Source organism: Prionailurus bengalensis, chromosome E2 (genome assembly GCF_016509475.1).
Source record: "Prionailurus bengalensis isolate Pbe53 chromosome E2, Fcat_Pben_1.1_paternal_pri, whole genome shotgun sequence".
Lineage (NCBI taxonomy): Eukaryota > Metazoa > Chordata > Mammalia > Carnivora > Felidae > Prionailurus > Prionailurus bengalensis.
The window spans coordinates 17,016,591-17,043,849 of record NC_057352.1 but is presented as its reverse complement, the minus strand read 5'-3'; the positions used below and the strand labels follow the sequence as shown (position 1 = coordinate 17,043,849).

At 37.7% G+C, this 27,259-nt stretch overlaps 1 protein-coding gene across 7 annotated transcripts; it reads right to left on the bottom strand.

The window, feature by feature from the left end:
• Nucleotides 1-416: 416 nt before the first annotated feature.
• Nucleotides 417-27,259, bottom strand: ZNF790 (zinc finger protein 790). 7 transcript variants are annotated; one of them, XM_043600624.1, is made up of 8 exons: nt 26,618-27,258; nt 18,637-18,718; nt 17,491-17,617; nt 17,099-17,194; nt 7,743-9,080; nt 4,475-4,562; nt 3,545-3,579; nt 417-464 (listed from the first exon to the last, which is right to left on the bottom strand). In XM_043600624.1, the coding sequence occupies exons 2-7, from the start codon at nt 18,643-18,645 to the stop codon at nt 3,573-3,575; spliced, it is 1,665 nt and encodes a 554-aa protein (XP_043456559.1). In that variant the 5' UTR covers nt 18,646-18,718; nt 26,618-27,258; the 3' UTR covers nt 417-464; nt 3,545-3,572. The 7 variants fall into 7 exon arrangements, with proteins under 7 accessions (XP_043456559.1, XP_043456558.1, XP_043456560.1 ...); XM_043600623.1 differs by lacking the exon at nt 417-464 and adding an exon at nt 495-685; XM_043600625.1 differs by lacking the exon at nt 417-464 and having other exon boundaries at nt 1,985-3,579; nt 17,491-17,614; nt 26,618-27,257.

Here is a 27,259-nt window from a genome sequence, read left to right as displayed (position 1 = left end):
TTATTAGTTCACTGTGACTATTTCTTAGGTCCTTGATCTCTGCAGATTCTCTGCTGTCTTCTATGCTATTTTTCAAGCCCAGTTATTTGTCTCATAACTATTATTCTAAATTCCTGATCAGATATATTGTTTATATCTGTTCTGAGCAATTCTCTGTCATTTCTTCCTGGGATTCCCTTCGAGGATAATTCTTCTGTTGCATCATTTTGGCTAGTTTTCTGTCCTTTACATCTTCTAATAGCTTGTCATGTGTCCTGCACCTGCAAGTACTACTATATTAAAAAGGAGTGGGGCGCCTGAGTGGCTCAGTTGGTTAAGTGTCCGACTTCGGCTCAGGTCATGATCTCGCGCTCTGTGGGTTCGAGCCCCGTGTTGGGCTCTGTGCTGACAGCTCAGAGCCTGCAGCCTGCTTCCGATTCTGTGTCTCCTTCTTTCTCTGACCCTCCCCTGTTCATGCTCTCTCTCTGTCTCAAAAATAAATAAATGTTAAAAAAATTTTTTTTTTTAATCTTTAAAAAAAAAGGGGGGGGGGTCATACACTGTTCAGGGCCTGGCACTTTAGGAGGTGTTTTTGGAGTGTGTTACATGCACTCTATTATTGTGTCTTGGCTGCTTTATCTAACTCCTCATAGTGGTGGATTGGACTGTCCACCAGGTGTGCTTTGATTTGTTCATTGAGGTAACCCTGGAAAAGAGGAGGAGTTGGCGGGGGGGTGGGGAACCTTATCCTAAACAAAGAGAAAAATGATAGGGGAGGGAAAGAAGACCAGGCAGAGAGAATCAAAGAAACTATTGGGCTTAATCCAGAAAGACAGAGAGGAAAATAAAGGAGATACAGAAAAGGTAAAAAAAGGATAGAGTAAAAATGCCGGATTAAACAACCAGAGCAGAAATTAAAAAATAAAAAAAGGAAAAAAGAAAAATATATAAGTATTGACCAAAAATCAAATCAGAAACTATAAGGCTGATTCTAAGGTAGGGATGGGGGGGAAGGAGAGTAGAAAGGTAATGCAGGGAAAAGAGAAGAAATAATAATAATAATTTAAAAAGGAAAAAAAAACCAGACTAACATACAAAACTGCAGGACAGTTGTCTGTTGGTGCCTTGGAAGCAGTGGTTGTGCTGGTCTGGAGGAGGGACCAACTAGTTCAGTGAATGTCAATCTCACCCTGGTAAATAAGCAGTTCCTGGCCTCGGAAGGGCAACGTTTGGTGTAAGTGGGTCCCACCTCCACTGGAGGTGGCTGTGCTGCTCCCTGAAGCCCCACTGTGTTAGTGATGGGGAGGAAAATGGCGACACCCCAATCTCTCCTCCTCCTACCAGGTGTCCCAAACCACACTGTTTATGCTGCCCTGACAGAGCAGCACAGACTTCAGTGGCCGATTTGCCCTGCTCTACAGTCTCCCCTGACTCCCCAGTGCTCGACTGGGATCCAAAACCCAATGTCTTAAAGGATCCTGCTCCATGTGGACACCCAGTTCTGAAACAGCACTCTGCTCAGTTGACAAAGGGCCTCTGGCTGGCGCCTTCAGGGTCTTTTGTCTTTGCAGGGGCAATAAACCTTCTTCCCATAGTGCTCAAGGGAGGGGGCTTTCTCAAAGCGCACCCCTGAGAATGCTACCAAGCCTGGGGTTGGCTCCCCTCCCCCTCCCGCCCCAGGCATGTGCACCAGGACATATGCAGTCTCTTTACCACATCCAACCAAATTAACAAAATTAATTAGTATCTAATACCCAATCCATGTTCAATTTTTCATGATTTCCTCAAAATATCTGTTCAGTTATTTGTTCCAAGTCTGGACTCAAGAATGTTCCACACTCTGAATCTGGTTGATAAGTTACCTTTAAGTCTCTTTTGAACTAAGGCAGTTCATTTTTCTCCCTCCTTACCATGCCACTCATTTACTGAAGAAACTTGGTAATTTGTCCCATAGAATTTTCCACATTCTGATTTGGCCAATTCGTGACCTTCATATACCACTCACAAGTTTTTATTCATTTTATTTCCTATAAATTGGTAATTAGATCTGGAGGTTAAATTAGATTAAGATTCAGTGTTGGGAAATATAACTTAGGTAGTACTTCCTACTTCCTATGGCATCACACGAGGCATATTAATACCATGTTGTTCCAATTTAGTGTTAAGATTGGCCAACTGAAGTGTTGTCAACCTTATTGTTATCTTCTGAAATTCCCAATAACCCATTTATGATGAATTGTTGCCAATTCCATTATTTTATTAAATGATGCCAAATGTAACTTTCTAAGTCTGTCATTTCTGAACCTCCTCTTGCCAACTATTTGATTACAGCTTGTACAGAAAAATCATGATAAATACTTGGTTCTGTTCCTTACCAAAGGAAATTTGGTTCCTTACCAAAATTCTGTTCTGTTCCTTACCAAAATTTCAGAATATGCTAGTACTCTGGTAAACTCCATAAAGCCCCCCCCCCTTTTTTTTTCATTTTGAATTTAGGCAGTTTTACCTACACAGTTTCAACCAATTGCAATAGTTTATGATGCTTAACTGATCCTATCTTTGGTCAGTTCCTTTAGGTTAATGATCCTGTAGTCTTTGATAGCTTTATTGCTTTTAGGTACAATAAGACATTTTATGATAATTATATATACATTTTCTACTGTTGACCTGTCTTATGCCATTTCTCTAAGGAGAACTTTTTCTTTTTATAGAAAATGGAATTTGAAAACTACAGTCTGGATACATGGGCAACTCATAGCTTCTAGGTCACTAATGTTTTTAAACCCCTTAGTAGGGGTGCCTGGCTGACTAAGTTGGTAGAGCATGCAACTCTCAATCTCAGGATCATGAGTTCAAGCCCCACATAGGGCATGGAGCCTACTTAAAAAAATAAATAAACCCCTTAGGTAGAAAAATAATACCAATATTACCACTAACAAAAGACTAATAAAGGCAGTTTAGATTTCTTCATATTTCTCTTTGTGCTTGAGATACAGAATATCTTTGAGATATTCTCCTAATGGTAAGTCAAAATATTTTAACACCGTTTGAAATTATTATTCTTTATGTTGTTATACCAGAACATGATGTAGAATCAAATCTACTGGTTTTGAAATAGGTTTATTTTCCTTTTTGACTTAATTTTTAAAATAAAAGCTGATATGTAAAATATCTACATGGATCCAAAGTCAAAACAAAAAACAAGGTATAACCAAAGATAAACCTTTCATCCTTGCCCTCCCCTGTTGTTTCATCTTGAGATTCCTTTTTTTTTTCTCAATGTTTATTTATTTTTGAGAGACAGAGACAGAGTGTGAACAGGGGAGGGGCAAAGAGAGAGGGAGACACAGAATCTGAAGCAGGCTCCAGGCTCTGAGCTGTCAGCACAGAGTCTGATGTGGGGCTCAAACTCATGAACCATGAGATCATGACCTGAGCTGAAGTCGGACACTTAATCTACTGAGCCACCCAGGCGCCCCGAGATTTCTTTTTTAAAGTACAGGTATATATAGTATCCCCCTCTTCTTTCACAAATATTAGTATAATAAACATATTCTGCACTTACCTCTTTTTCATTTAAGATACTCTGAAGATCACTCCCTAGAAAAACACAGATGCACAATACTCCAGTGTACATTCATATGATAGTTAATTCACCCAGTCTATTGCTGGACATCAAGGTTGTTTCCAATTTGCTGCATTTACAAATCATGTTTTTAAAAAATTCCTTAGTGTATACCATATTTTGTAATTTTATGAGTGTATCTTTGGGATAGAAATAAGGGTGCTGGTCTTATGGTAAATGCATGAGACTACACCTGGACATTGCTTAATTCCCTCCTATATGGACTGTACTATATTTTTTCATTTTCATCAGCAATTTCAGAGTTCTTGTTTTTTCAGTCTTGACAATAAAGTATATTAATACCCTTTGGGATTTCTGTGCATCTGGTAGGGATGAAGTGGTATCTCAATGTAGTGTAACTTGCATTCTCATCTCAAATTTTAGAATCTTTAAGGATATTAGTCTGTGATATACTTGCAAATATCTCCAATTTTTCATTGTCCTTTATCTTTAACATGGAGTCCTATAAAAATTATTTACTTTTTTCTTTATTTCTACTTGGATTTTTGAGTCATACTTCTTAATATCTCCATTCCAGGGTTATAAAGAAATTCACCCATGTAGTATTTGTAAAGTTTCTTTCTGTTTTATTTTTAGTTTTTACATTTAGATATCTGGATTTATTGGGAATTCATCCTACTTTACACTGTCAGAGAGGAAACTGATTTTTTTTCCCATAAATTTCATCCAATTGTGCTAATACTAATGATTAAAAAATTCTTTCCCAAAATGAATCTAGCAGAATGGTTCCTGCAAAGAAAGGTGGTTAGGGAATGACTAAAGAATTTCTGTTATCTCTATGGTAGACTAGAGAAGACATTATCAAAATTCACAAACATACCAATGGAAAGGGGTGCAAGAAACACGTACCTCAGGCATTCAAGGAGATCCAGGAATTCACAATGAAGGAGACAAGAGCACCAGATATGCACACTGATACTAAACTCAACACAGAAGTCTAGGCCAAAAGAAAAAGGAATGGCCATAGTTATCTGTATATGGACGTCCAGAAAGCTGTTACATTTCTCAGTGTAATCATCACCTTAACAAAAATAGTCAGCATGAATGAAAATGGCTGGTTTATTACAATAAAGTAATGTAACAAAAAAATTTCACTTTCCCCACATGAGTTGAGAAATTCCACAGAAGACAATAATTTCAGAGGGAAGTATGTTCCCTAATACTGTTTAACTACTGTTAAAGAACTGAATTATGTGCTACATACATGTACATAAACTCAATATTCTTTAACTTATGTAATACTAAAAGGTATCAAGACAATACTCTCAGAATAAATTAAGTGCTGAACTGGTAAAGTACATCTTCATCAATGATATACCTTGCTGTTATGCATAAACTACAGAATTATCACCTATCCAGGTCAGAGTTTAAACATTCTGGGTAAACATCATTTGACTATTGTATTAGTTTTTTTTTTTGTTTTTAGAGAGAAAGAGGGAGTGAGCACAAGTGGGGAAGAGGCAGAAAGACAGGGAGAAGAGAATCCCAAACAGGCATCGCACTTTCTGCACAGAGCTTGATGTGGGGCTTGAACTTCTGAACTGTGAGATCATGACCTGAGCCAAAGACAGATGCTTAACTGACTGAGCCACCCAGGTGCCCCTGTATTAGTTTTTGTCATGTATGTTCATGAGTAAAATTCTTCTGGAATTTGTTGTTCAAGGGCTACCCCACATCTAAGTTTGTTATCAGAATTACGTTAGTCTTTTAGCATCTGCTAGCAATTTTTCCATAGGATTTTGTTTCTTCAGGGAGCAGCCTGTACTCCTACATGAGTTATAAAGATTATTTTTTTCTAACTTAAATTTTTTGGCCCCTTTTAGTTACTCTTGAAATTTAATAATTTATTTTCCTAGAAAACAAACTATATTCTATTTAAAATTTGTTTCTAGTAAGGTTTATATCTCTTCATATTGTCATTAAAAATACCCTCTAAAACATGTACCACATTTCTCCTTTCTTATGATAATGTTAAGGCATTGCTACCAAGAAACATTTTGACTTAAAATAAAAAACCTTCTGTATTGTTATTTATTCCATGAATTTTTCTTTATTTTTGTTAAATAAAGCTTTCCATCAAATCATAGGCACCTGGGTGGCTCAGTCGGTTAAACATCCGACTCTTGATCTTGGTTCAGGACATGATCTCATGGTTCGTGAGTTTAAGCCCCACCTTAGGCTCTGCTCTGGCAGTGCAGAGACTGCTCGGGATTCTTTCTCTCTCCTACTCTCTCTGCCCCTCCCCTGCTCACACACACTCTCTCAAAATAAATAAACATTAAAAAAAATAAGAAAAAAACACATTTCTATCAATTCAAATGCCCATTGGGGCATCAGCTCTTACTTTAGCTTGTTAAGTAATCATTATTTAATTTGACAAATACTTATACTCTACAATATGACAGGCATTGTTATAAGTGCTGGAAATACAGTGGTGACAAGAAGTAAACTTCCCTCAATTTTCTTTGTTATATACACAAGAGTAATTTCCATCAAGAGCTGCCATGGTCATGTTCATAGGATTTGACATATAGGAGTTTTGTTATCATTCACATCTAAATAAGCCTGTAATTTCACTTTTGATTTGCTCGTTACTTTGATAATTTATAAATGTAGTGTTAAATTTCCAAGAGATCAGAATTCATTTGGCTATTTTCTAATTTCTGAATTTCAGGGGCACCTGGGTGGCTTAGTCAGTTAAGCATCTGACTCTTGATTTTCACTCAGGTCATGATCTCACAGTTCATGAGATTGAGCCCCACATTGGGCTCTTGCTGACAGTGGGGAGCCTGCTTGAGATTCTCTCTCTCTCTCTCTCTCTCTCTCTCTCTGCCCCTACCCTGCTCATGCTTTCTCTCTCGAAATAAACTTAAAAAAAAAAATTGTCATTGTGGTGATAAAATGGATGTGATATTTGGCTTTAGAAATCTGTTAGGGACAAATCATTTCTAAATGCCTTTAAAAACAAAACCAAAAAAAAAAAAAAAAACCACTGGTGAGCATTCAACAACTCCACTTTCATTAAAACCATAAGGCTTTCTTTATAGTATGAATTTTTTTATGCAGCAAATGAATTTAATACTGATTCAAAGCTTTCTTCCCTTCCGTTTGACTGGTTTTTCTTCAGAATTAGCATCCTGCTATTCAATAAGACACACATATAAATGGCATATTTGTCTACATTCATTATATTGTTAAGGTCTTCCTCTCATAGAAGTTGTCTAACACTAATATTAATGATGGTTATTAAGTCATTGAAGTAATCAAGTTCATTTAACCCTTGTAATCAAATAAGGAAACACAGATTCAAGTTACTTTCCAAAAAATACAAAGATAAGAGGTGTTGAAACTAAGACATGCCAAATAAACTGCATGACACAGCTCAAAGCTTTCCAAGATTAATTACGTAACAGAAATTCACCTTTGGTATAATTTTGTGGAACTATAACAAAATTTAATAGGAATGGAAGGTTTCCCTATGTGAGTTAGATTTAAATTCTATGCAGAGTAGTATCAATGATGTGGAGAATGCTTTTAAGAATGATTCAAGAGAATCACAGCGTCATCTTTTTCATAGGGTTTTACCCTGATATTCCAAATGGAAAACCAATCAGTAAATGCTTTCCTATATTAATATAGATTGCATTATGAATTCTCTGCTATTTAGTGTGTTGTGTGCTCTGTCAAATGTTCTTCCAATATTACTTATACTTGTGAGTTCCTCAAAAGAAGGAATTAACTGACATCAATTAAGGAGTTATGAATAAAGACTTCCTATATTTTTATATTATAAGACCTCACAAGAGTGAAATAAGATGAGAGCTTGGAGAAAATGTCTCAAAATTTTTACATTCATAGGATTTCTCAAAAGTGTAAATATCCTGATGTTGAGCAAAGTCTGAGTCCTGACTAAAGGTGTTCCTATAGTCTTTCCATTGATAGAGATTCTCACCATTGTGAATTTTCTGTTCAGTAAAATATGGATGGGGACTAAAGATCTGGCTACTTTCTTTACATTCATATGATTCTGTATCAGTATGAATTTTCTTATGTCGTGTAAGCTGTGAACCCCAGATAAAAGATTTCCCACATTCTTTACATACATAAGGTTCCTCACCAGTATGTATTCTCTGATGTCGAGTAAGTTGTGAACCCCAGAGAAAGGCTTTTCCACATTCTTCACATTCATATGGTCTCTTTCCAGTGTGGATTTTCTGATGTCGATTAAGTTCTGAACCACGAAAAAAGGTCTTTCCACATTGCTTACATTCATAGTTTCTTTCACCAGTATGAATTTTTTGATGCCGATTAAACTCTGAGCCATGACGAAAGGTCTTTCTACATTCCTTACATTCATAGAGTTTCCTCTCATTATGAATTTTCTCATGTTGAGCAAGATAGGAGGCCCAAATAAATGTCTTCCCACATTGCTTACATTCATAAGGTTTCCTACCATTATGAATTCGTTGATGTCTAGCAAGGTGCGAACTCCAGATATAGGCTTTTCCACATTTCTCACATTCATAGGGTTTCCTACCAACATGAACATTCTGATGTTGAGCAAGATTTGAACCACGAATAAAGGCTTTTCCACATTCCTTACATTCATGAGATTTCTCACTAGTATGAGTTCTCTGATGTTGAGTTAGGTGTGAACCACGAGTAAACGCTTTTCCACACTGCTTACATTCATAAGGTTTTTCACCAGTGTGAATTCTCTGATGTTTAGTAAGATGTGATCGCTGACTAAAGGCCTTTCTACATTCATTACATTCATAAGGTTTTTCACCGGTATGAATTCTCTGATGTCGTGTAAGATCTGAGCCACAACTAAAGGCTTTCCCACATTGTTTACATTCATAAGATTTCTCACCAGTATGAATACGCTTATGAACACTAAGTTGTGAATGAAATCTAAAGGACTTCCCACATTCCTTACATTTAAAAGGTTTTTCACCAGTATGAATCCTCCTGTGACCAGTAAGACTTGAACGCAAACTAAAAGCCTTCCCACATTCTTTACATTCATATGTTTTCTTGGCAGAGTGTACTGTCTGATATCGAGTAAGTTCTGAATCAGAAAGAAAGGTCTTCTCATATTCTTTATCTTCACAAAATCTCTCACCAGTGTGAATTAATTGATGTTGATCACAGTCCGAGCCAGAACAAAAGGCTTTCGCACACTCTTTAAATTCATTCAGTTTCTTTCCTGTATCAAGTCTGTGAGCTGTGTGATGGTTAAAAGTGGACATTTTTTCATTGGTGAGTATAACTTGCTTTAAACATTCTTCCTGATTTTCCTGTTGTGTTTCAAACTGACCTTTGCTTTCCCAATCAGCCCTAAAACATGAATATTCAAGGTTGTGTTTTTTACAGATTTCCAATTGAGATAATTCTCTCTCAAAAGTAACACTTTTTTGTGATAACTCCTTGGTTTGACATCTGACTGGCATGTCTGAAAGATAAGAAGGTAAATTCCTACTGTTTTACTGTTCAAAAAGAAATAAAACCTCCAATGTAGATATAAGAAGTAAATCTTAAAATACATAAAGCACACAAGAAGTGAATGGCTTAAGAAATTCTCAAATTCTGGGTGATATGAAAAAAAGGTGGAAAAAAATTGAAATTTAAGAGAACTAATAAAAGTTGAGGTGGGTGTTTTGATATATAAAAGCTTTGTTTTAGGGGCACCTGGGTGGTTCATTTGGTTGAGCGTCCTCCAACTTTTGATTTCAGCTCAGGTCATGATCTCATGGTTGTGAGACTGAGTCCTGCATTGGGCTCCATGATGGGGGTGGAACCTGCTTAAGATTCTCTCCCCCTCTGTCCTTCCCCTACTCTCTCTCTCAAGGAAAAAAAACAAAAACAAAACCAAAACCTTTGTTTTGGTCAAATTCACCTGAGCAATTCAATTTAAGAAAATAATTATTCGGGTACCACCCAATCATGGAAAGCCAATGTAAAGATAAAACTGTTTCACTCAGTATGATAAATCAACCCTCAGCATATGTCAGGCATTAAAAAAATAATTCTGTAAAAAATACACTATAAAACAAACAAAAAAAGTTGAGTAGGGGGAATTTAGGATGGAATAAAGGATAATATTACAAAAACCAGGTACCAGGAAGCACAACTGGGATCATTTAGTCATGTGAGAACAACATAACACATCGCACTGTCTAATCCCTTCCATGTTTACTGAATATCCTGCTTCCATATTACTTTCTGTACAAATAGGATGAAACAAGAGCATATCTAAACTAACTCAAAGACAAATATGCAGAAATGTAATTACAGCTACTTAATTATGCTTCAATTTGCCTTTGCACACTTAAAGACTTCACCCTGCTCATTTCCTCCACTGTATATAACCAAGCCATCTTTTTGTCACATGACTTCAACCAAGGTGCTTTTGTTTTCTTTATTCTTGAGTTTATAGTATTGCTCAACCATCCTGCTTTATGCTTTCAGGCCCTTCCAACAGGTCTTCTCTTCCTTTCCCTTCTATCCAAGGCCACTGAAAATATTTCACAAAATATTTACAAATTTCAAATACTATGCAAGATACTACAATGAATAGCTTACATAATTCCGAGCTTAAAAACAGTAATGTTGGGAAATAAGAGTATCAGTCTTATATGTGGGAAGTTGTCTGGTCTAGAGTTAACAGAAGAGCAGGAACTCAGTAACACAGGTATGTTGTATTTAGGTTAAAGGACAGAATTATGGGTAATAGTTCAAAAAGGAAAATACTTTGAGAAGTTTTGTCAAGGGCAAGGAGTCTGGCATGAGCTAAGAATAAGTAGGACCCCTGTGTGACTCATTTTTGATATGTGCTAGGATTTGATGAAATTGTCATGTGGTTATGCTACAAATTTTTCTTGGGAGGAGAGAGGTGAGAACTGAGCAAGTACTCTAGCAGTGACTGAAGAAGTTGAGAGGCAGTTCAGTTACATGTATAAGTAGTAGTGTATTGTAGTGGAAAAAGGACAGACCACAGTTTCAGGCTCAGTTCTGTTCACTAACACCATCTTTAGGTTATGAGAAAATTACTGAGCTTCACTGAGCTCTTATTTTTCCATATGATAAATAGGGACATTAATATATTTTTAAAAGAGATTTATTGAGAGGGTTGGGAAAACATACTATTTTTATAAAGTGCCTAACACAGAAAAAGCACCACACAAGTAGTACATGATGATGATGATGATGATGACGATGATGATGACAATGATGATGATGATTAACGATTAGAGAAGAAAAACGGAGGGGACTGGAAATGGTTTAACAGTATCCCACACATAAACAACTACTAGAAAATGATTATTATTACTGTGTTAATTATTACAGGCAAGGCATTTAAGATAAATGAAATATCAAATGATTATAAATCAAAGACATTAAAATAAATTCCTCACATAATAGAATGTGATGAGAAAAGTTACTTTGAGATGCTGCCTAGGCATCTTACAGTATGACAACCCTGCCCACACCCAGAACCTCAGCATTTAGATAAAGATCTGAGATGCTGCCTAGGCATCTTACAGTATGACAATCCTGCCCACACCCAGAACCTCAGCATTTAGATAAAGATCTGAGTTTAGGATTCCCACCATGAGTTCCTGCGTGGTTTTTCCCAGTCACTTTAAAAATAGCCACATAGCATTAAGCCCACAAAAAGTTAGTGAAATGTTGGGAAATGTTGGGAAATTACCCCAACTACCTTCTAAGTAAGGTGCTTGCTACTCTGCTTTCTTATCTCCCACTTGCTCATGACCTGGGATGGAGGACTGTCCTTCCCACAGCTCACTGTGTGCCCCTGCCCCAATTTCTACAATTCATAAGTAATAAATCTTGTGATTTAACTTCCCTTGTGTAAATGTATTAAACCTGTGCCTTCAATCACAATGACTCCAGCATTTTCACTTCTCCAAAGTAGAAGCTTGGATGCTGAGGGAGCTACCTGCCAACCCTGTGTGGGTGGCTTGTGCCTCCTCATTAAGCAGGTCACGATCTGCATATTCTTAATTTAATAAACAAGCTATGGGACACCCCAAACACAGCACAAACATGAAAGTTAGAAATAATGATCCTACTACATTTTTACTCTGTATCACCCTCCGATTTTTCTCACTTCCATTTACATTCCAGGTCCTTAATTATGACTCTTTATACATCTCTTCTTGGTGAAACCTAACTTGCTGCTTATCCTGAGCCTGAACTAAACAAGTGAACATAGCTGGAAAAAATAAAATAGTGCCTACTAGAATCACTTTTAATTTATATTAAAAAGAAAAAAAAGGGGGCGCCTGGGTGGCGCAGTCGGTTAAGCGTCTGACTTCAGCCAGGTCACGATCTTGCGGTCCGTGATTTCGAGCCCCGCGTCAGGCTCTGGGCTGATGGCTCAGAGCCTGGAACCTGTTTCCGATTCTGTGTCTCCCTCTCTCTCTGCCCCTCCCCCGTTGAAGCTCTGTCTCTCTCTGTCCCAAAAAAAATAAATAAACGTTGGAAAAAAAAAAAGAAAAAAAAAAAAAAACCACCCATGAGTAGGTTCTCAGCCGTGTCAAGAATTTTTACATATTTCTGGTGAAATAGTATCTCTACATATAACCCAGAGGAAGACAATCAAGGACTCAGAAACAACGCAGAAACTTAAGATTATGACAGAAGGAATACGATTATTCCACAAGTGGTGTTTCACTATAACTGTGTGGGGAAAAAATTATAACTCTTCTTTATACTATATACAAACAAAAACTACAAGTAAATTAAAGACATCAATGGCAAAAAAAACTTTAAAACTTATACAAGAAAACAAACATCTCTAACCAAATCTCTATGTGTTGTCAAACTTACTGGTAAAATATTTTAGATGAACAAAATAAGAAAATATTATGACATTATATGATATACTGAAAAGGCTCAGCCAATTTTTACTATTCAGATTGTACTGGCACTAGCATTTGGCTTAGAGACTGATAGAATTTATGACATCTCAGGGCTAAGGTGGCAGAGATTAGTATCCAGGGTATGTCTGCATTCCTCATGCTGTTATAACTGAAAGGCTAGAAATAAGAAACTTGAGTAAAACAGAGGCAGACCTACACAGGAACTATAGTTCAGTTTCAAACTATCTAAGGAGGGTGATGGATTAAGATATCAACCAAAATGTTAATGCCTTTAGGTACTTGAGAGAAGCAAATAGAAATCCTCTATAAAGGAAGGTATCCTGGGCATTAGTTTTACCATTTTGAAAACAGTCTGGCACCAAATTAAATAAATAACCAGACAATATGAATGTAAACAGACCACAGAAACAATACACCTAAAAGCACTCTAGATATTGGAGTTATGAGACAGGGTTTAAAAGTAACTATGCTCAAAAAGCTAAAAACAAAATTAATCATTTTAGCAGAGAACAAGAAACCAATACAAGTAAAAAAAAAAAAAAAAAAAAAAGAAACCAATACAAGTCAAAAGAAAAACTCCAAGAGAAAAAGGTTGGAAAAGTCCTAACAGAAGCATTATGACAGATTCAGTTAGAAGATTAAATGTAAATGTAAATGGAAGCTTAAAGGGAGAAGAGAGGAAGAATGGGAGAAGCAGCAATATTTGAAAAGATAATGGCTGAGAATTTTCAGAACAAATTCCATGAACAGGTGAATGAATGAATAAAGTATAACCATACATGGAACACTACAGAGAAATAACAAATAAGCTATTGATACATGCAACCACACAGATGAATTTCAAAATCATGCTAGCAAAGGACACAAGGCTAGCAAAAAGGAAAAAAGTATACATTGTATAACAATTTATGTAACACTCTAGAGCATATAAACTAATCTAGAGTTACAAAAAGCAGGTAGTGATCTCTCAAAGATGGGAGTAGAAAGGGGAATGAATGGCAAAGGGGCACAAGGAAAATCTGGCAATAACTGAAATATATTTTTCTTGATTATGGTGATTATTTCATGTATATAACATAATGTCAGAATAGACCAAACTGCAGATTTCAAATATATGCAGTTTATTATTTTTCAGTTTTATCTTAAGTTGTAAAGCAAAAATTTTAGGACCAAAATAAAACTAAAGTCTTAAAGAAAATAAAGATAAATATTCTTCTGGCCACCCTAACTAGGCATTAGTGTATTAGTGTTTCTTTTATGTGAATGCCCACTCACACCAAAAATACAAAATATTAAGCCAACAAATGGTAAGGATAGATCAAGCACACAGCAGACATTTATCAAATAAATACAACCAGTAATTCAGTAAACAAGAAATATCCATCCTCCCTAGAAATCAATAGCCTTTAAACTATTAAATTATTAGAAGTCTCTACTTAAAAATCACTCACTTGGAGGCACCAGAGTGGCTCAGTCAGTTGAGCATCCATCTGTGGCTTAGGTCATGATCTCACAGTTAGTGAGTTTGAGTCCCACATCGGGCTCTGTGCCAACAGCTCAGAGCCTGAAGCCTGCTTCAGATTCTGTGTCTCCCTCTCTCTCTGCCCCTACCCCTGCTTGCACTCTGCCTCTCTCAAAAATAAATAAACATTAAAAAAAATAAAAATAGCTCATTTGTAGGGAGACTGTTGAAACTGATACCATCCCTGACCTTCATGTGAACCAATGCCCTCTGATCCTTCTGAAAACGTAAGTATTAATTTCCACAATATACAAATACATTCAAGTCATAGCTACCTCCCAGATACCCATGTGTTTACCATGAATCTGCTATTTGTTTCCAAACCTGTTTATACCAACTGTTTTTGACATTTTAACTTGTATATGTTAGTATCATTATATAAAGAAATATGAAAGAAAGATTGTTTTTTATGAAAATTAAGTGAATACTCTAAAAAAAACTCATTTAAGAAGGCTACAAATTTTATATTAGTAGTTTGGAGTCAATTATAAAGACTGGGGGGAAAAGATTCCACAGTCAGATTAACTAAATTCTTATTCAAAACAGAAACCAAAAAATTAGGAGAATGAATTACTAGTGTGGTTAATATAAGAATAGGCAGAACTCCAATTAGGGAGAGCATGCCCTGGCCCTATAATGAAACACGGGTAAAATGGTTATGGGTTGTAAATAAATATAGTTTAAGGTATTCACATAATTTTCTATGATTTAAAGTAACTTTTTCAATGACAAATCAATTAACTATCTTAAATTAATTGAGCACATTGTATTCTAACTTTAAATCCTTTGGCCAAGGAATTTCATATCTGAGACACAACCATCATCCAAGGTGGAAAAAAACCCATGAATAATTGATGTGTACTAAGAATTATAACTTTAGTAACAAGAAATACAGAATAACCTTAATATATAATAGTACATTTATAGTATGTGAAAATTTTACATTTATAGTATGGAAAATTTTATAATTTAACCAAAATTTTAAAAGCATATAACAGTGTTTAGGAAATAAAAATATAAAATAAAATTGCATAGATCTTAGGGACCAGAATATGTTACAAAAGCTTTTATTGTGATATATGGTTGACCCTTGAACAATGCAGGTTTAAACTGCATGGATCCACTTATATGTAGATTTTTTTCCAGTACTCTAAATTAACTTTTCTTGCATATGACTTTCTTTTTTTTTTTTTTTAACTTTTTTTTTTTCAACGTTTTTTATTTATTTTTGGGACAGAGAGAGACAGAGCATGAACAGGGGAGGGGCAGAGAGAGAGGGAGACACAGAATCGGAAACAGGCTCCAGGCTCTGAGCCATCAGCCCAGAGCCTGACGCGGGGCTCGAACTCACGGACCGCGAAATCGTGACCTGGCTGAAGTCGGACGCTTAACCGACTGCGCCACCCAGGCGCCCCGCATATGATTTTCTTAATAACATATTCTTTTCTCTAGCTTACTTTAAGGAAGCATTATATAACACATGTAACATATAAAGTATGTGTTGATTTATGCTATTGGTAAGACTTCCAGTCAACAGTAAGCTGCTAGTAGTTAAGTTTTTGGAAAGTCAAAATTTATACATGAATTTTTGACAGTGCAAGGGTCGGTGCCCCGAAACACCCTGAGTTGTTTAAAGGTCAACTGTAATTATAAGTTCACAAGAAGTTGCAAGAGTACCCTTTACCCAGTTTTGTCCAACGAATACATCTTACATAACGCACAATATCAAAACCATGAAACTGATATTGGCACAACGCATATGTATAGTTATATCATTTCATCACATATGTGGATTCCTGTAAACACCACCACAATCAAGACACAGACCAAGACCATTACTACACCGATTTTACCTCTTGTGCTCCCTCTTTATAGCCATAATCACCACCATCACTCTCCCATGCTCATCCCTAACCACTAGCAACCACTAATATGTTTTCAATGGTTATAATTTAGTGATTTCCAGAACGTTCTATAAATGGATTCATTTGGCAGGTGACCTTTGGAGTTGGCATTTTTCATTCAGCACAATGTCCTTGAGATTCATTCAAGTTGTTGCAGTATCAATAGTTCAGAAAAAGAACAATTTTAAAACACAAAATATAGTTTCTGGAATTTACAAACATGAGTCCAGTAAGGAAATAAAATTTATTTTCTTTCCTCGGTATTTCAAATAAAAAAGAAGCTCCAAGAGTATGTTATTTCAATCTGAGTCTTGCTCATAATAGAAAATTCATTAATTAACCTCAACTTGTCAAATATACCCCTTGTTTCCTCTTGACTGCTAGGACTTTTATGACATTGCATTCTCTTTGTTGTCCTCCATTAGCCTTAACCTCTCTTCTGCCACTTCCTATTCACTATAGCCAGAAGCCATTTTCCCCTACATTCCTGATTTTCAACTAAGCAGCCTATTACATCTTCTCTTAATTTAGAGCCTATTTTGCTTAAATTTATGGACATATTCCAGTCAAAAAAAAAAATACAAATTTCTTAACAGATTATATACTCTTTGTTAACCTTTCTTATCCTAAAATGAAACTGGAAAATTAATAGATGTTAGTTAGAAGAATGAATTAATGAGTGCAAGAAATACAGAACCAAGGAGAATTTAGGCAGAGTAAGAAAAATACAAGATTGAGTAGGGAAAATTTAAAAAAAAAATTTTTTTTTTTAGAAATTTACAAATATCTAAATGAAGACATTTACAAATATCTAAATGAAAAAAAAAGAAAGAAATTCAATTAAAGCATTAATAAGTTGACTACTGGAGAAAAAGAATGACACCTTTTTATAATATGAGGAAAAGAAAATGAAGAGGACTGAATTGGGAGTGGAATTTGGAGGTGAAGAGAAGGGTCATTTGGAAATTCATGCTGAAAAGGTTACTTTTGGCTCTAAGTCTCAGGCTTTTGTCCATGGGTTTTTATTCCCTGAGGAAGAAACCTGAGACCAATATTTCAGAGATGGTGCTGCCTCAATAAACATCTGGGCTCTTAGCTGCAATGATGGTGTTCCTGTGCTGGCTCAACCATCACTCACCTGGGCAATGTCCTCTTGTCTCATCCTGTAAAAATATCCAGGGCTCTTTTCCCTTCTCCAGTAAAGAGAACACATCTGGCTGATAAATGCAAAGTCCTGATTAGAGATAAGAAACAAGAAATGACCAAATGGTAGAGGTTTCAAAGTTTGCATCTAGTCCCTTAGTTATGAAGGAAGAAAAACATTTATAGGAAGAGCAAGAAAAAAGCATAAAGTATTTCCAAAGGATGGAGAGGGTGGATGTTCCCACTGAGGGTCACTAGAACCAAATTTACAAAGTGTAAGCCATTTTTCCAAAAAGAAGTCAGACATTCCCCTAGACACTTGAAAGACAATTTAAAAATTCACAATGTAGAAAGCAGAAAGTTCTGGGGTCAGTTTGTGAATCTTACCCAGTGAGATCATGTTGCTGTAGTTCTCCAACATCACATCTCTGTACAAATGTCTCTGTTCCAAGTCCAGGCACTCCCACTCCTCTTGAGAGAAGTCTACAGCTATATCCCTGAACATCATCAACTGCTGAAACAACAAACCCAAGCACCAATGGTGAAATTAAAAGAAATCTTTTAGGTAGAAGGGACACAAATGAAAAAGGGCACTGTAGGAAGTGGGACACTCACTGAGCAAAAAACTGGAGTTGGCTGCCTGTAGTATGGGGGACGGGGGGAAATGACACGGAAGCTGAATGCCTATATGTTCTTAAAATCTCCTGTTGTTTAGTCACAACATCCTTATGACCTTTCCGTGACAAATAGCAGACAACAGGATGACAGCCCAGAATCATGAGTTCTTTGTTGATACCACAGGGATGCCACACCAGGCTTAAATGACTAACTCCAGATTTATTATGTGCCAAGTTTCCCTTCCTCCTTAGGCTATTTTTAGTTGAATTTTCTATTAGCTGAAATTGAAAGGATTCTTGGAAGAAATACACTCCCTAACTGAGTATCATTTTCTGTGGAGAATACCATTTTCTGTGGGAATGTATAAAATCTCTGGGCTCTAGGCTAAGTAGTGACAATCAGCACATGTCTTATTAATATTAATCTCTCATTGATTTCCTGGCAAGATCCCTGATCTCTCTGAACTTATTAACCTTCCATCATACCCTCTATTTAAAAGCCATGATAAAGTGCCACATACTAAAATGAATACCAACCATTACCAACTCTCACCTTTAATAATCGATATATCCCATTCTACAGAGTAAATAAAAGCTTTCATGTAGTGTATCCTGTTTAGCCACTCAGTTCCACTTTGTCAAGCCACGGATTTGAAAAGAAAGTCTCTACTATTTCCTTTAAGGCAAAATATTTCTCCTCCTTCAGTGCTCTGTCAAAGTATTAGGATGCAGGAGGTGCCGAATGCCATGTTGGACAGAAGAGGGACACCTAGGGAAGGCAGTGGACTGTTTCCCAGCTATCACTTACCACACTGAATAGTGACTTAAGCAAGCAGTTTAAGGATAAGAAATAAAAATGCTCATATGATGTGATATAGATGGTTATAATTTTTGGAAAGAGGCAATTCCAACTCACATGGGCCATGACTTAAAATTCTAAGACTCAATCAGTCTTCTAGATTCCTCTCCTGGTGAAGCACAGTCTTGAGAAAGCAGAGCTAGAGGGAAGGAATCGTGAGAGGTCAGGTTTTCCTCAGAGCTTTCAAATGGACTCAGAATTCCATTTTCTTCCCTGAAGAAAGGTCAGAGGGAGTCTGCAGAAATCCTGGCCCAAACCAAAATCCAAGTCCTCATTCTCCCTCCTCCTCTCTCTCAGTCCTAAATAACCACTAATCTACTTTTTGTCTCTGTAGATTTCTCTATTCTGGACTTTCATATGAATGGAATCTTATAATATGTGAACTTACTATGACTAGTGTCTTTCATTTAGCATAATGCTTTCAAGGTTCATCCAAGTTGTAGCATGTATCAGTATTTCATTCCTTTCTGTGGCTGAATAATATTCCATTGTATGGGGCGCCTGGGTGGCGCAGTCGGTTAAGCGTCCGACTTCAGCCAGGTCACGATCTCGCGGTCCGTGAGTTCGAGCCCCGCGTCGGGCTCTGGACTGATGGCTCAGAGCCTGGAGCCTGTTTCCGATTCTGTGTCTCCCTCTCTCTCTGCCCCTCCCCCGTTCATGCTCTGTCTCTCTCTGTCCCAAAAATAAATAAACGTTGAAAAAAAAAAATTAAAAAAAAAATATATTCCATTGTATGACCTAGATCACATTTTGTTTACCCATTCATCTGTTAATGGACATTTGGGCTGTTTCCACCTTTTGACTATTATAAATATGCTGCTCTGAACTTTCATGTACAAGTTTTTGTTTGAATGCCTGTTTTATGGTTTTCAGACTATGAGATTTACACTTCACCAATTAAATTTATTCCTAAACATTTTATGCTTTTTGATGCTATTGTGAATGGAACTATTTTCTTAATTTCATTTTTGGATTCTTCATTGCGAGTTTATAAATACACACTTGATTTTTATCTATTGATCTTGTATCCAAAACCTTTTTTTTACCCCAGGGGCAGGGGAGGGGCAGAGGAAGACGGAAAGAGTGAATTATTTTTTTTTTAATTTTTAACGTTTATTTATTATTGAGAGACAGAGAGAGACAGAGCATGAGTGGGGGAGGGGCAGAGAGAGAGGGAGACATAGAATCTGAAGCAGGCTCCAGGCTCTGAGCTGTCAGCACAGAGCCCCACGTGGGGCTTGAACTCACAAACCGCGAGATCATGACCCAGCTGAAGGGGGATGCTTAACCGACTGAGCCACCCAGGCGCCCCTAAGGGAAAGAGAGAATCTTTAACAGGCTTAGCAACCAGCACAGAGCCTGACCCTCAATCTCGAAACTGTGATATCATGACCTGAGCCGAAATCAGGAGTCGAATGCTTAACCAGCTGAGCCACCCAGGCGTCCTTTGTATCCTAAAACTTTTCTAAGCTCCTTTATTAGTTCTCATGGTTTTTCTGTATATGGATTCCTTAAGATTTTCTATATTTAAAAAATCATGTCATGTGTAAATAGAGAGTTTTATTTCTTTCCCAATATAGATGCTTTTTATTTCTTTTTTCTTGTCTAACTGCCCTGTAAAATCTCTACAATATTGAATAGAAGTGGCAAAAGCAGCCATTCTTTTTCTTATTCCTGATCTTAGGGGGAAAACATTCAGATACTCACTACTAAGTATGGAATTTTTGTAGGTGCCCTATATCAAGTCAAGGAAATTCCCTTTAATTCCTAGTTTATAGAGTATTTTTATAATGAAAAGGTACTGGCTTTTGTCCAATGTTTTTTCTGTATCTATTAAAATGACCCTGTAATTTTTGGGTTTTATTCTATTTATTTAATGTATCACATTAATTGATTTTTGGATGTTCAGACAATGCTGGGATATATTCCACTTGGTCATATTGTATGAGTGCATTTATATGTTGCTGGATTTGGTTTGCAAGTATTTTGTTGAGGATTTTTAAACTCATTCTTATGAGATATGCTTTGCCTAGTTTTGGTATCTGGGTAATACTGGCCTCATCAAATAAGTTGGGGGATTGGCTGTATTCTTTAATTGCAGCAGAGAAGGCACTGGGGAACTCAGAACTGATAGTAGGAGTCCTCCTGAACCAGGTTACATTCTGAACAACAAAGAAAACCTGGTTGTTCAGAGGAACCATATTTTAAAGAAATTGTCTTCTACTGCAGTAACAGAGGAGGGAACTCTTGAGCAGAAGAACCTAAAAACTACCTTTTCAGGGGAAAGTACCAGTGACAGCTATTCTGAGGTAATCTATCACATTCCAACAAACAAACAAACACACACAAAAAATTAGAAGTACTGTGTCCAAAGATATTGTTAGATATAAGTTTGAAATGAATGCCAGAATTCCCATTAGCATAAAGAAAACTGCCTAAAAAAAATCAGAGAATATTAGAAGTATTACCTAACATTCCACTATGAGTAAAAAAATATTTGATGATACAATCACAGCTCTGAGGCAAGACTACATGCACAAATGTTACAATGATCTCAGGAATGGGGAAGAAATGATGAATAGACTATATACAAGAGTTAGTAGAATTCAAGTATGAAAGAGAACACAGGCAAAACCACTTTAGGAACAAAGAATAAACTACAAGAAGCACAAGGTATGACAAATATAGAAAGTGTAGCATGGACAAAGAATACAGAAATTAGTGAATGGAACAAAATGAAACAAAGAAAGAGATAACAATTATTGGAAGAAAACAATGAAAGTCAGAGACAATCCAACCTGTAACTAAGCAGATCCCTACAGATGAAATCCAAATCAAGGAAGAGAACAAATATTAAAAACTACATTTTTAACATTAAAAAATAATTTCCTGAAATAAAGCATGAATATACATAATGAAAAGACACCCCATATGCAGAGAGAAAGGACTCAAAATGTTCATTTTGAGTCTTAATAAAATTTCTTAATAAACATTTCTTAATAAACATTTCTTAATGAAATTATTAGGCTAAAACCCATGGGAAATCAAGATAAAAATATCAAGTTACCCATGAGAAAAAGGAAATTCAGTTGTCATTAGATTTCTCCACTAAATTCAGTTCCCCATATAGTGAGGTTAGTCTCTCCAGTATACTTGTGGGAAAATAAATGATAAAATCAAAGAATTAAAAAAAATTTTTTTAATGTATATTTTTGAGAAAGGCAGAGTGCAAGTTGGGAGTGGCAGGGGGGGGGGAGAGGGAGAGAGGGAGAGAGGGAGACAGAGAGAGAGAGAGAGAGAGAGAGAGAGAGAGAATCCGGAGCAGGCTCCAGGCACCCAGCTCTCAGCACAGAGCCCCACAGGGGGCCAGAACCCACAAGTTGCGTGATCATGGAGCTGCGAGATCATGACCCAAGGCAAAAAAACGGACGTTTAACCAACTGAGCCACCCAGGTGCCTCCAGAGTCACCCAGGGGCCCCCAGAGTCAAAGATTTTATATGCAGCCAACCTGTCCTTCAAGTATAAAGGATATAAAAAGTTTTATGCTGCATGAACTTAGGGAATATTGTTCCCAGGAGTGCTTTCTAAATTACTGGAGGACATATTCGGCGTTACTGCCGAACACATTTAAAAGCAAATCTAGGGGCGCCTGGGTGGCGCAGTCGGTTAAGCGTCCGACTTCAGCCAGGTCACGATCTCACGGTCAGTGAGTTCGAGCCCCGCGTCAGGCTCTGGGCTGATGGCTCAGAGCCTGGAGCCTGTTTCCGATTCTGTGTCTCCCTCTCTCTCTGCCCCTCCCCCGTTCATGCTCTGTCTCTCTCTGTCCCAAAAATAAATAAAAACGTTGAAAAAAAATTTTTTTTTAAAATAAAAGCAAATCTAAATTAAAAAATAAGATGGAGATTATGGTACCAGTATGCTGAATGGCCCCCAACGGTATCTACTACTTGGTATTAACACTGTGTAGTTGCCTCCTGCATTGAATAGAGCAGATTTATGTACCAAGAAGATATTGTGGGAACGATGGAGGAGGATAGGTCAAAAAGGACATTATGGCTTCAACCGTACGTACTCTTGCTGTCTTTCTGCTCTGGGGAAAGCTGTATGACATGTCACAAGGACACTACAGCAGCCTTACAGAGGTCCACATGGAGAGGAACTGAGGTCTTTTGCCAATAGCCAAGTGAGGGAATCATCTTAGAACGTGATCCTCCAGCCCCAGTCATGCTTTCAGATGACTGTGGCCTGGCCAAGAGTTTGGCTGCAACTTTGTGAGACACTAAGCCAGAGACTCCACGCTAAGCCACTCCGAAATTCCTGATCTGCAAAAATGGTGTTAAGATAATACAGTTTTATTGATTTTTAGGGTAGTATGTTTTACAGCAATAACTAATATAGGGATAAAGCTTACAAAATGGAAAAGAGACAAGTTCACTGATTGCCTCATTTATAATAACTGAGAGAGAAAGGATATCATTTAAAGCAGCCAAGTCATTAGTAGAAATACAGAAATATTTACGAACAAAAACATGAAGTCAGAGAGAGTAAAATGTCAACTACATTTCAACTTACAAGTAAAAATTAGGAAATTAAAAGTTAGATTTAAAATGACAGTTTTTGGGGCACCTGGGTGGCTCAGTCGGTTGAGTGTCTGACTTCAGCTCAGGCCATGATCTTATTGCTCATGGGTTCAAACCCCGCGTTGGACTCTGTGCTGACAGCTCAGAGCCTAGAGCCTGCCTTGGATTCTGTCTCCCTCTCTCTCTGCCTCTCACCCACTCATGCTCTCTCTCCTTCAAAAATAAATAAACATTAAAAAAAATTTTTTTTAAATAACAGCTTTTACAATAGCAACAACATTTTCAAATACTTATAAATTTAACAAAATAAGTACAAGGCCTCTGCATCAATTACTACAAACAATAGAGTGAAATTGCAGAACATCTAAATGAGTGGAGGAATTTATCACATTTATGAGATGAAAGGCTGATTATTTTCAAGATGTCAGTTTATCTGCAATATAATGGTATAAAAAGGTTAAAAGTAAAAGGATGGCAAAAGATATACCATGGAAATCATAATCAAAAGGATGCTAGAGTGGCTACATTAATATGAGACAAGGTAGATTTCAGAGCAGAGATTATCAGGGAGGAAAGATAGACTTTTCAACAAATGATGCCAAGTCAATTGAATATCTATAAGGGGGAAATGAATTGATCTTTACCTTACAACATACACAAAAATCAATTCTAGAAGGTTTGTACACCTAAATGTGAAAGATATTAATATAGAAGATACAAATATCTTCATGCCTCTGGGATAGGCAAAGATTTCTTTTTTTTTTTTTTTTTAATGTGTATTTTATTTTTGAGAGAGAGAGTGCCCATGAGCAGGGGAGGGCAGAGACAGAAAGAGACACAGAATCTGAAGCAGGTTCCAGGCTCTGAGCTGTCAGCACAGAGCATGACGCAGAGCTCAAACTCACAAACTGTGAGATCCTGACCTGAGCCGAAGTCAGACACTTAACCGAATGAGCCACCCAGGTGCCCCAGGAAAGATTTCTTAAATGGGGTACAGAGAGTACAAACCACAAAGGGAAAGATAATAAATAAAACTACAATTTACTTCTTGATTTGTATTTATTTATTTTTTAAATAAAACTACATTTTAAAAAGCAATTTCTGTTAATCAGAAAAGAACTAGTGAAAATCAAACCATGGATTAGAGGATATTTGCAATACAATGGCTGACAAAGGATTCACATCCAAGCTAAATAAAGAACTTGCACGAATCGACAATAAAAGGACAGATAAGCTCCCCCAAATTTGAAGAGCTCCCCAAAAGGAAAGGCAAAGGACATGAACAAGCATTCCCCAAGATATCCAAATGGTCCATGGACATTAAAACAAAAGCATTCAACTTCATTAGTCTAAGAAAACCACACTGCAATGCCAGTATATAGCCACCATACTGACAAAAATTTTATAGTCTGACAATACTATGTGTTAATGAGAAAGGGGAGCAGTTGGAACTTGCACACGCTGTTGATGAGTTCAGTTATTTTGGAAAACTGAGATTATCTGCTTAAATAGATTCGCTTACACTATGACCCAGCAATTTTTCTCCTAGAAATAGACTCAAAAGAATGGATACATATGAACCCCAAATGACAAGTGTAAGAATGCTCCTAGCATCATTATTCATGAAACAAAACATATGTGCATCAATACTATGACAATTATTGAACAGACAAATACAGTTGGTGTATTCATGCACTGGAACATGCACCTAGAAAGGTGAACACACAATATGGATGAATCTCACAGACAAAATGTTGAACAAAGGAAGCCAACAAAAAAGTTTACATACTGTATGATTCTACATATGTGTAAGTTAAAAAACAGACAATATATGGTGGTTACTTTGGGGAGCTCCTGACTGAACAGAAACACAAGCGAGATTTCTGGGGTGCAGGTAATGTTTTACTTCTTCATCTGAGCTTTTATTTTATGGGTGTTCCCTTTGTGGTAATTCACTTAAGCTGTACAGTTTTGATTATATTATCATGTATACATGGATAATTTAGGATAACTCCCTCATTTCAAGGTTCTTAACTTAATTTCGTTGCCTTGTAAAGCAAAGTATTCACAGGTTCCAGGGATTATACCCTATGCAGGGGCATTACTCTGCCTACCCCAACCATCTTTAAAGCTTCTATCCTTGGCTCCCCTCTTTCTGAGGGATACTCAAAAATCCACCTCTTCCTACCCCATCAATTCCTGTCCAACAGTCTTGAATCCAAGCAGAATATCAGCACCAATATCCCCTGTGTCCATGTTGTCCCTGTGTCCATCATAAGAAGCCCTAGATTCCCTGATAATCTCTCTTTTCAGACAGTGCACTCCCACTGGCTGAATGTCCCCTCTTCCCATCCCTCTCTAACTCTTGACACTTTCTAGTAGCTCTCTGGAATTCATAATTCATTAATAACAAACTCCTCTTTTATCTCCAACCACTTTGAATATTCCCTTCACCTTTGGGTCTAAGGGAAACCTGGCTCTCCCCAGAGGACTCTGAAGGCTTTCAACATCCCCTTCCCCCACCCCCCCAGACTCTTGCCACTGGGTATGGAAGCAGGGCAGGTATCCTCCTTGCTTTTATTACTTTCAGACCTTTCTCCCTCCTCCAGAAAATCTCCAAGTTGGAATTTCACGCCTTGCGATTACATGTAACTCACCACATCTCAGGATATTTCCCCTTGTTTTTTGAAAACGTGAGCTCATGGCTCATTCTCTGCAACCCTACAGTACCCTGCTTTATTCTTGGGCTTGGCTCACTCATTCTTACTTGCCCTTAAAACTTTTTCCCTCCCTCGTGGCTCATTACCACCAGCATACTGAGGCGTTATTTCCCGGTCTCTGCCCCCATCAGCTGCTGCTCCATTTCTCTGCTCATATTTACAGAGAAACTCTTGGAATGTGTTCTCTACACTGTCTCCTATTACTTTCCCCTCGTTCTACACTACCCTACCCAATCCACCTAACGGCCACCACAGAAACTGCTCTCCACACATTTACGAATGACTGTTACTAAACACAATAGTCTGTTTCTGGCTCCACCGCTGCTGTTACTACACTTACACACATGGTCACGCACAGAGTGATATAGTCACAATCATATACATGCACAGTCACACCTAAATACGTGTGTAAATACGTATTTAGTAAATACGTCATTACTATCCGGTACAGCTCCCGTCACCATCGTGCCCATGCAAACGCAAACACACACACACACACACACACACCCCACCCCTACCGCTCCTGAGCGATTACCCATATCCCGATCTCGTACCAATTTCACACAGGCACCCACAGATCCCATCGAGATCGCTGGCGCGGAAGCAGACACACACAAATACAGCTCCCTACCGTCTGCCTTCCCAAACTCTCTTGCTAGCAAGGCCTGAGACTCCGAAAACATTTAAGCCCTCACTGCACTCCTCAGGGTCATTCCGCTTCCGGATCTTAGACTTACCTGACCCTGCGGTCCCTTCAAAAATGTTCCGCAGGGACTCGGGCGCAAGCCTTCCTATGGTCCTGAAAGGGCCAGTGTGCGGACAGGAAGCTGCTTCGGCTATGATGGACATTGGAAAATGCAGTCAGAGCATGGACAGCCTTTCAGAGATCTCACGATCTCAATTCACAGGCCTTGGCCCCGGGCCCACATCCTTTCCCTGGGCAAAAATCATCGCCTTCAGTTGTTCACATCCGTGGCCAGGAGCTATTAGTTCCAGGCCGCGTTTAGAATGCAAGACTCAACCCAGGCCTCCACGCTGCTTCCCCACAAATGGATGCTCCAGTCTGGAAACCTGGACAATAAACCAACGCGGCCTCTCACCGGAAGTAGCTTTGGACGCGATGGCCCCTGGGAAACGTAGTTCAGCGCTCAGAGGAAGGATGTAATTCTTTGCAGGTTGAGTTCTTTATCTGGGCATCTGATAGATATGGTGTGACAGAATGGTTCGGTGACCAGCGAGTCCTTACTATCTCCGTCTGAGCATTGGCCAGGTGTGGTGGATATCTCTTATCCCACAAGGCTCGACCTGGGGGTAGGATGAAGGGGCCCGGCCCCAGGAGGGTCCCCTATCCGCGAAGTCATGGGAGCTGCTTCTTTAAT

Excerpts from the sequence above, each read along its gene's own strand:
- ZNF790 (XM_043600618.1), bottom strand. Across the intron at positions 17,195-17,490 it reads CAGCAACATGATCTCACTGG|GACTTTGCATTTATCAGCCA; the intron begins GTAAGATTCACA and ends ATCTCTAATCAG. Across the intron at positions 9,081-17,098 it reads GACAAGAGGACATTGCCCAG|ACATGCCAGTCAGATGTCAA; the intron begins GTGAGTGATGGT and ends CTTATCTTTCAG.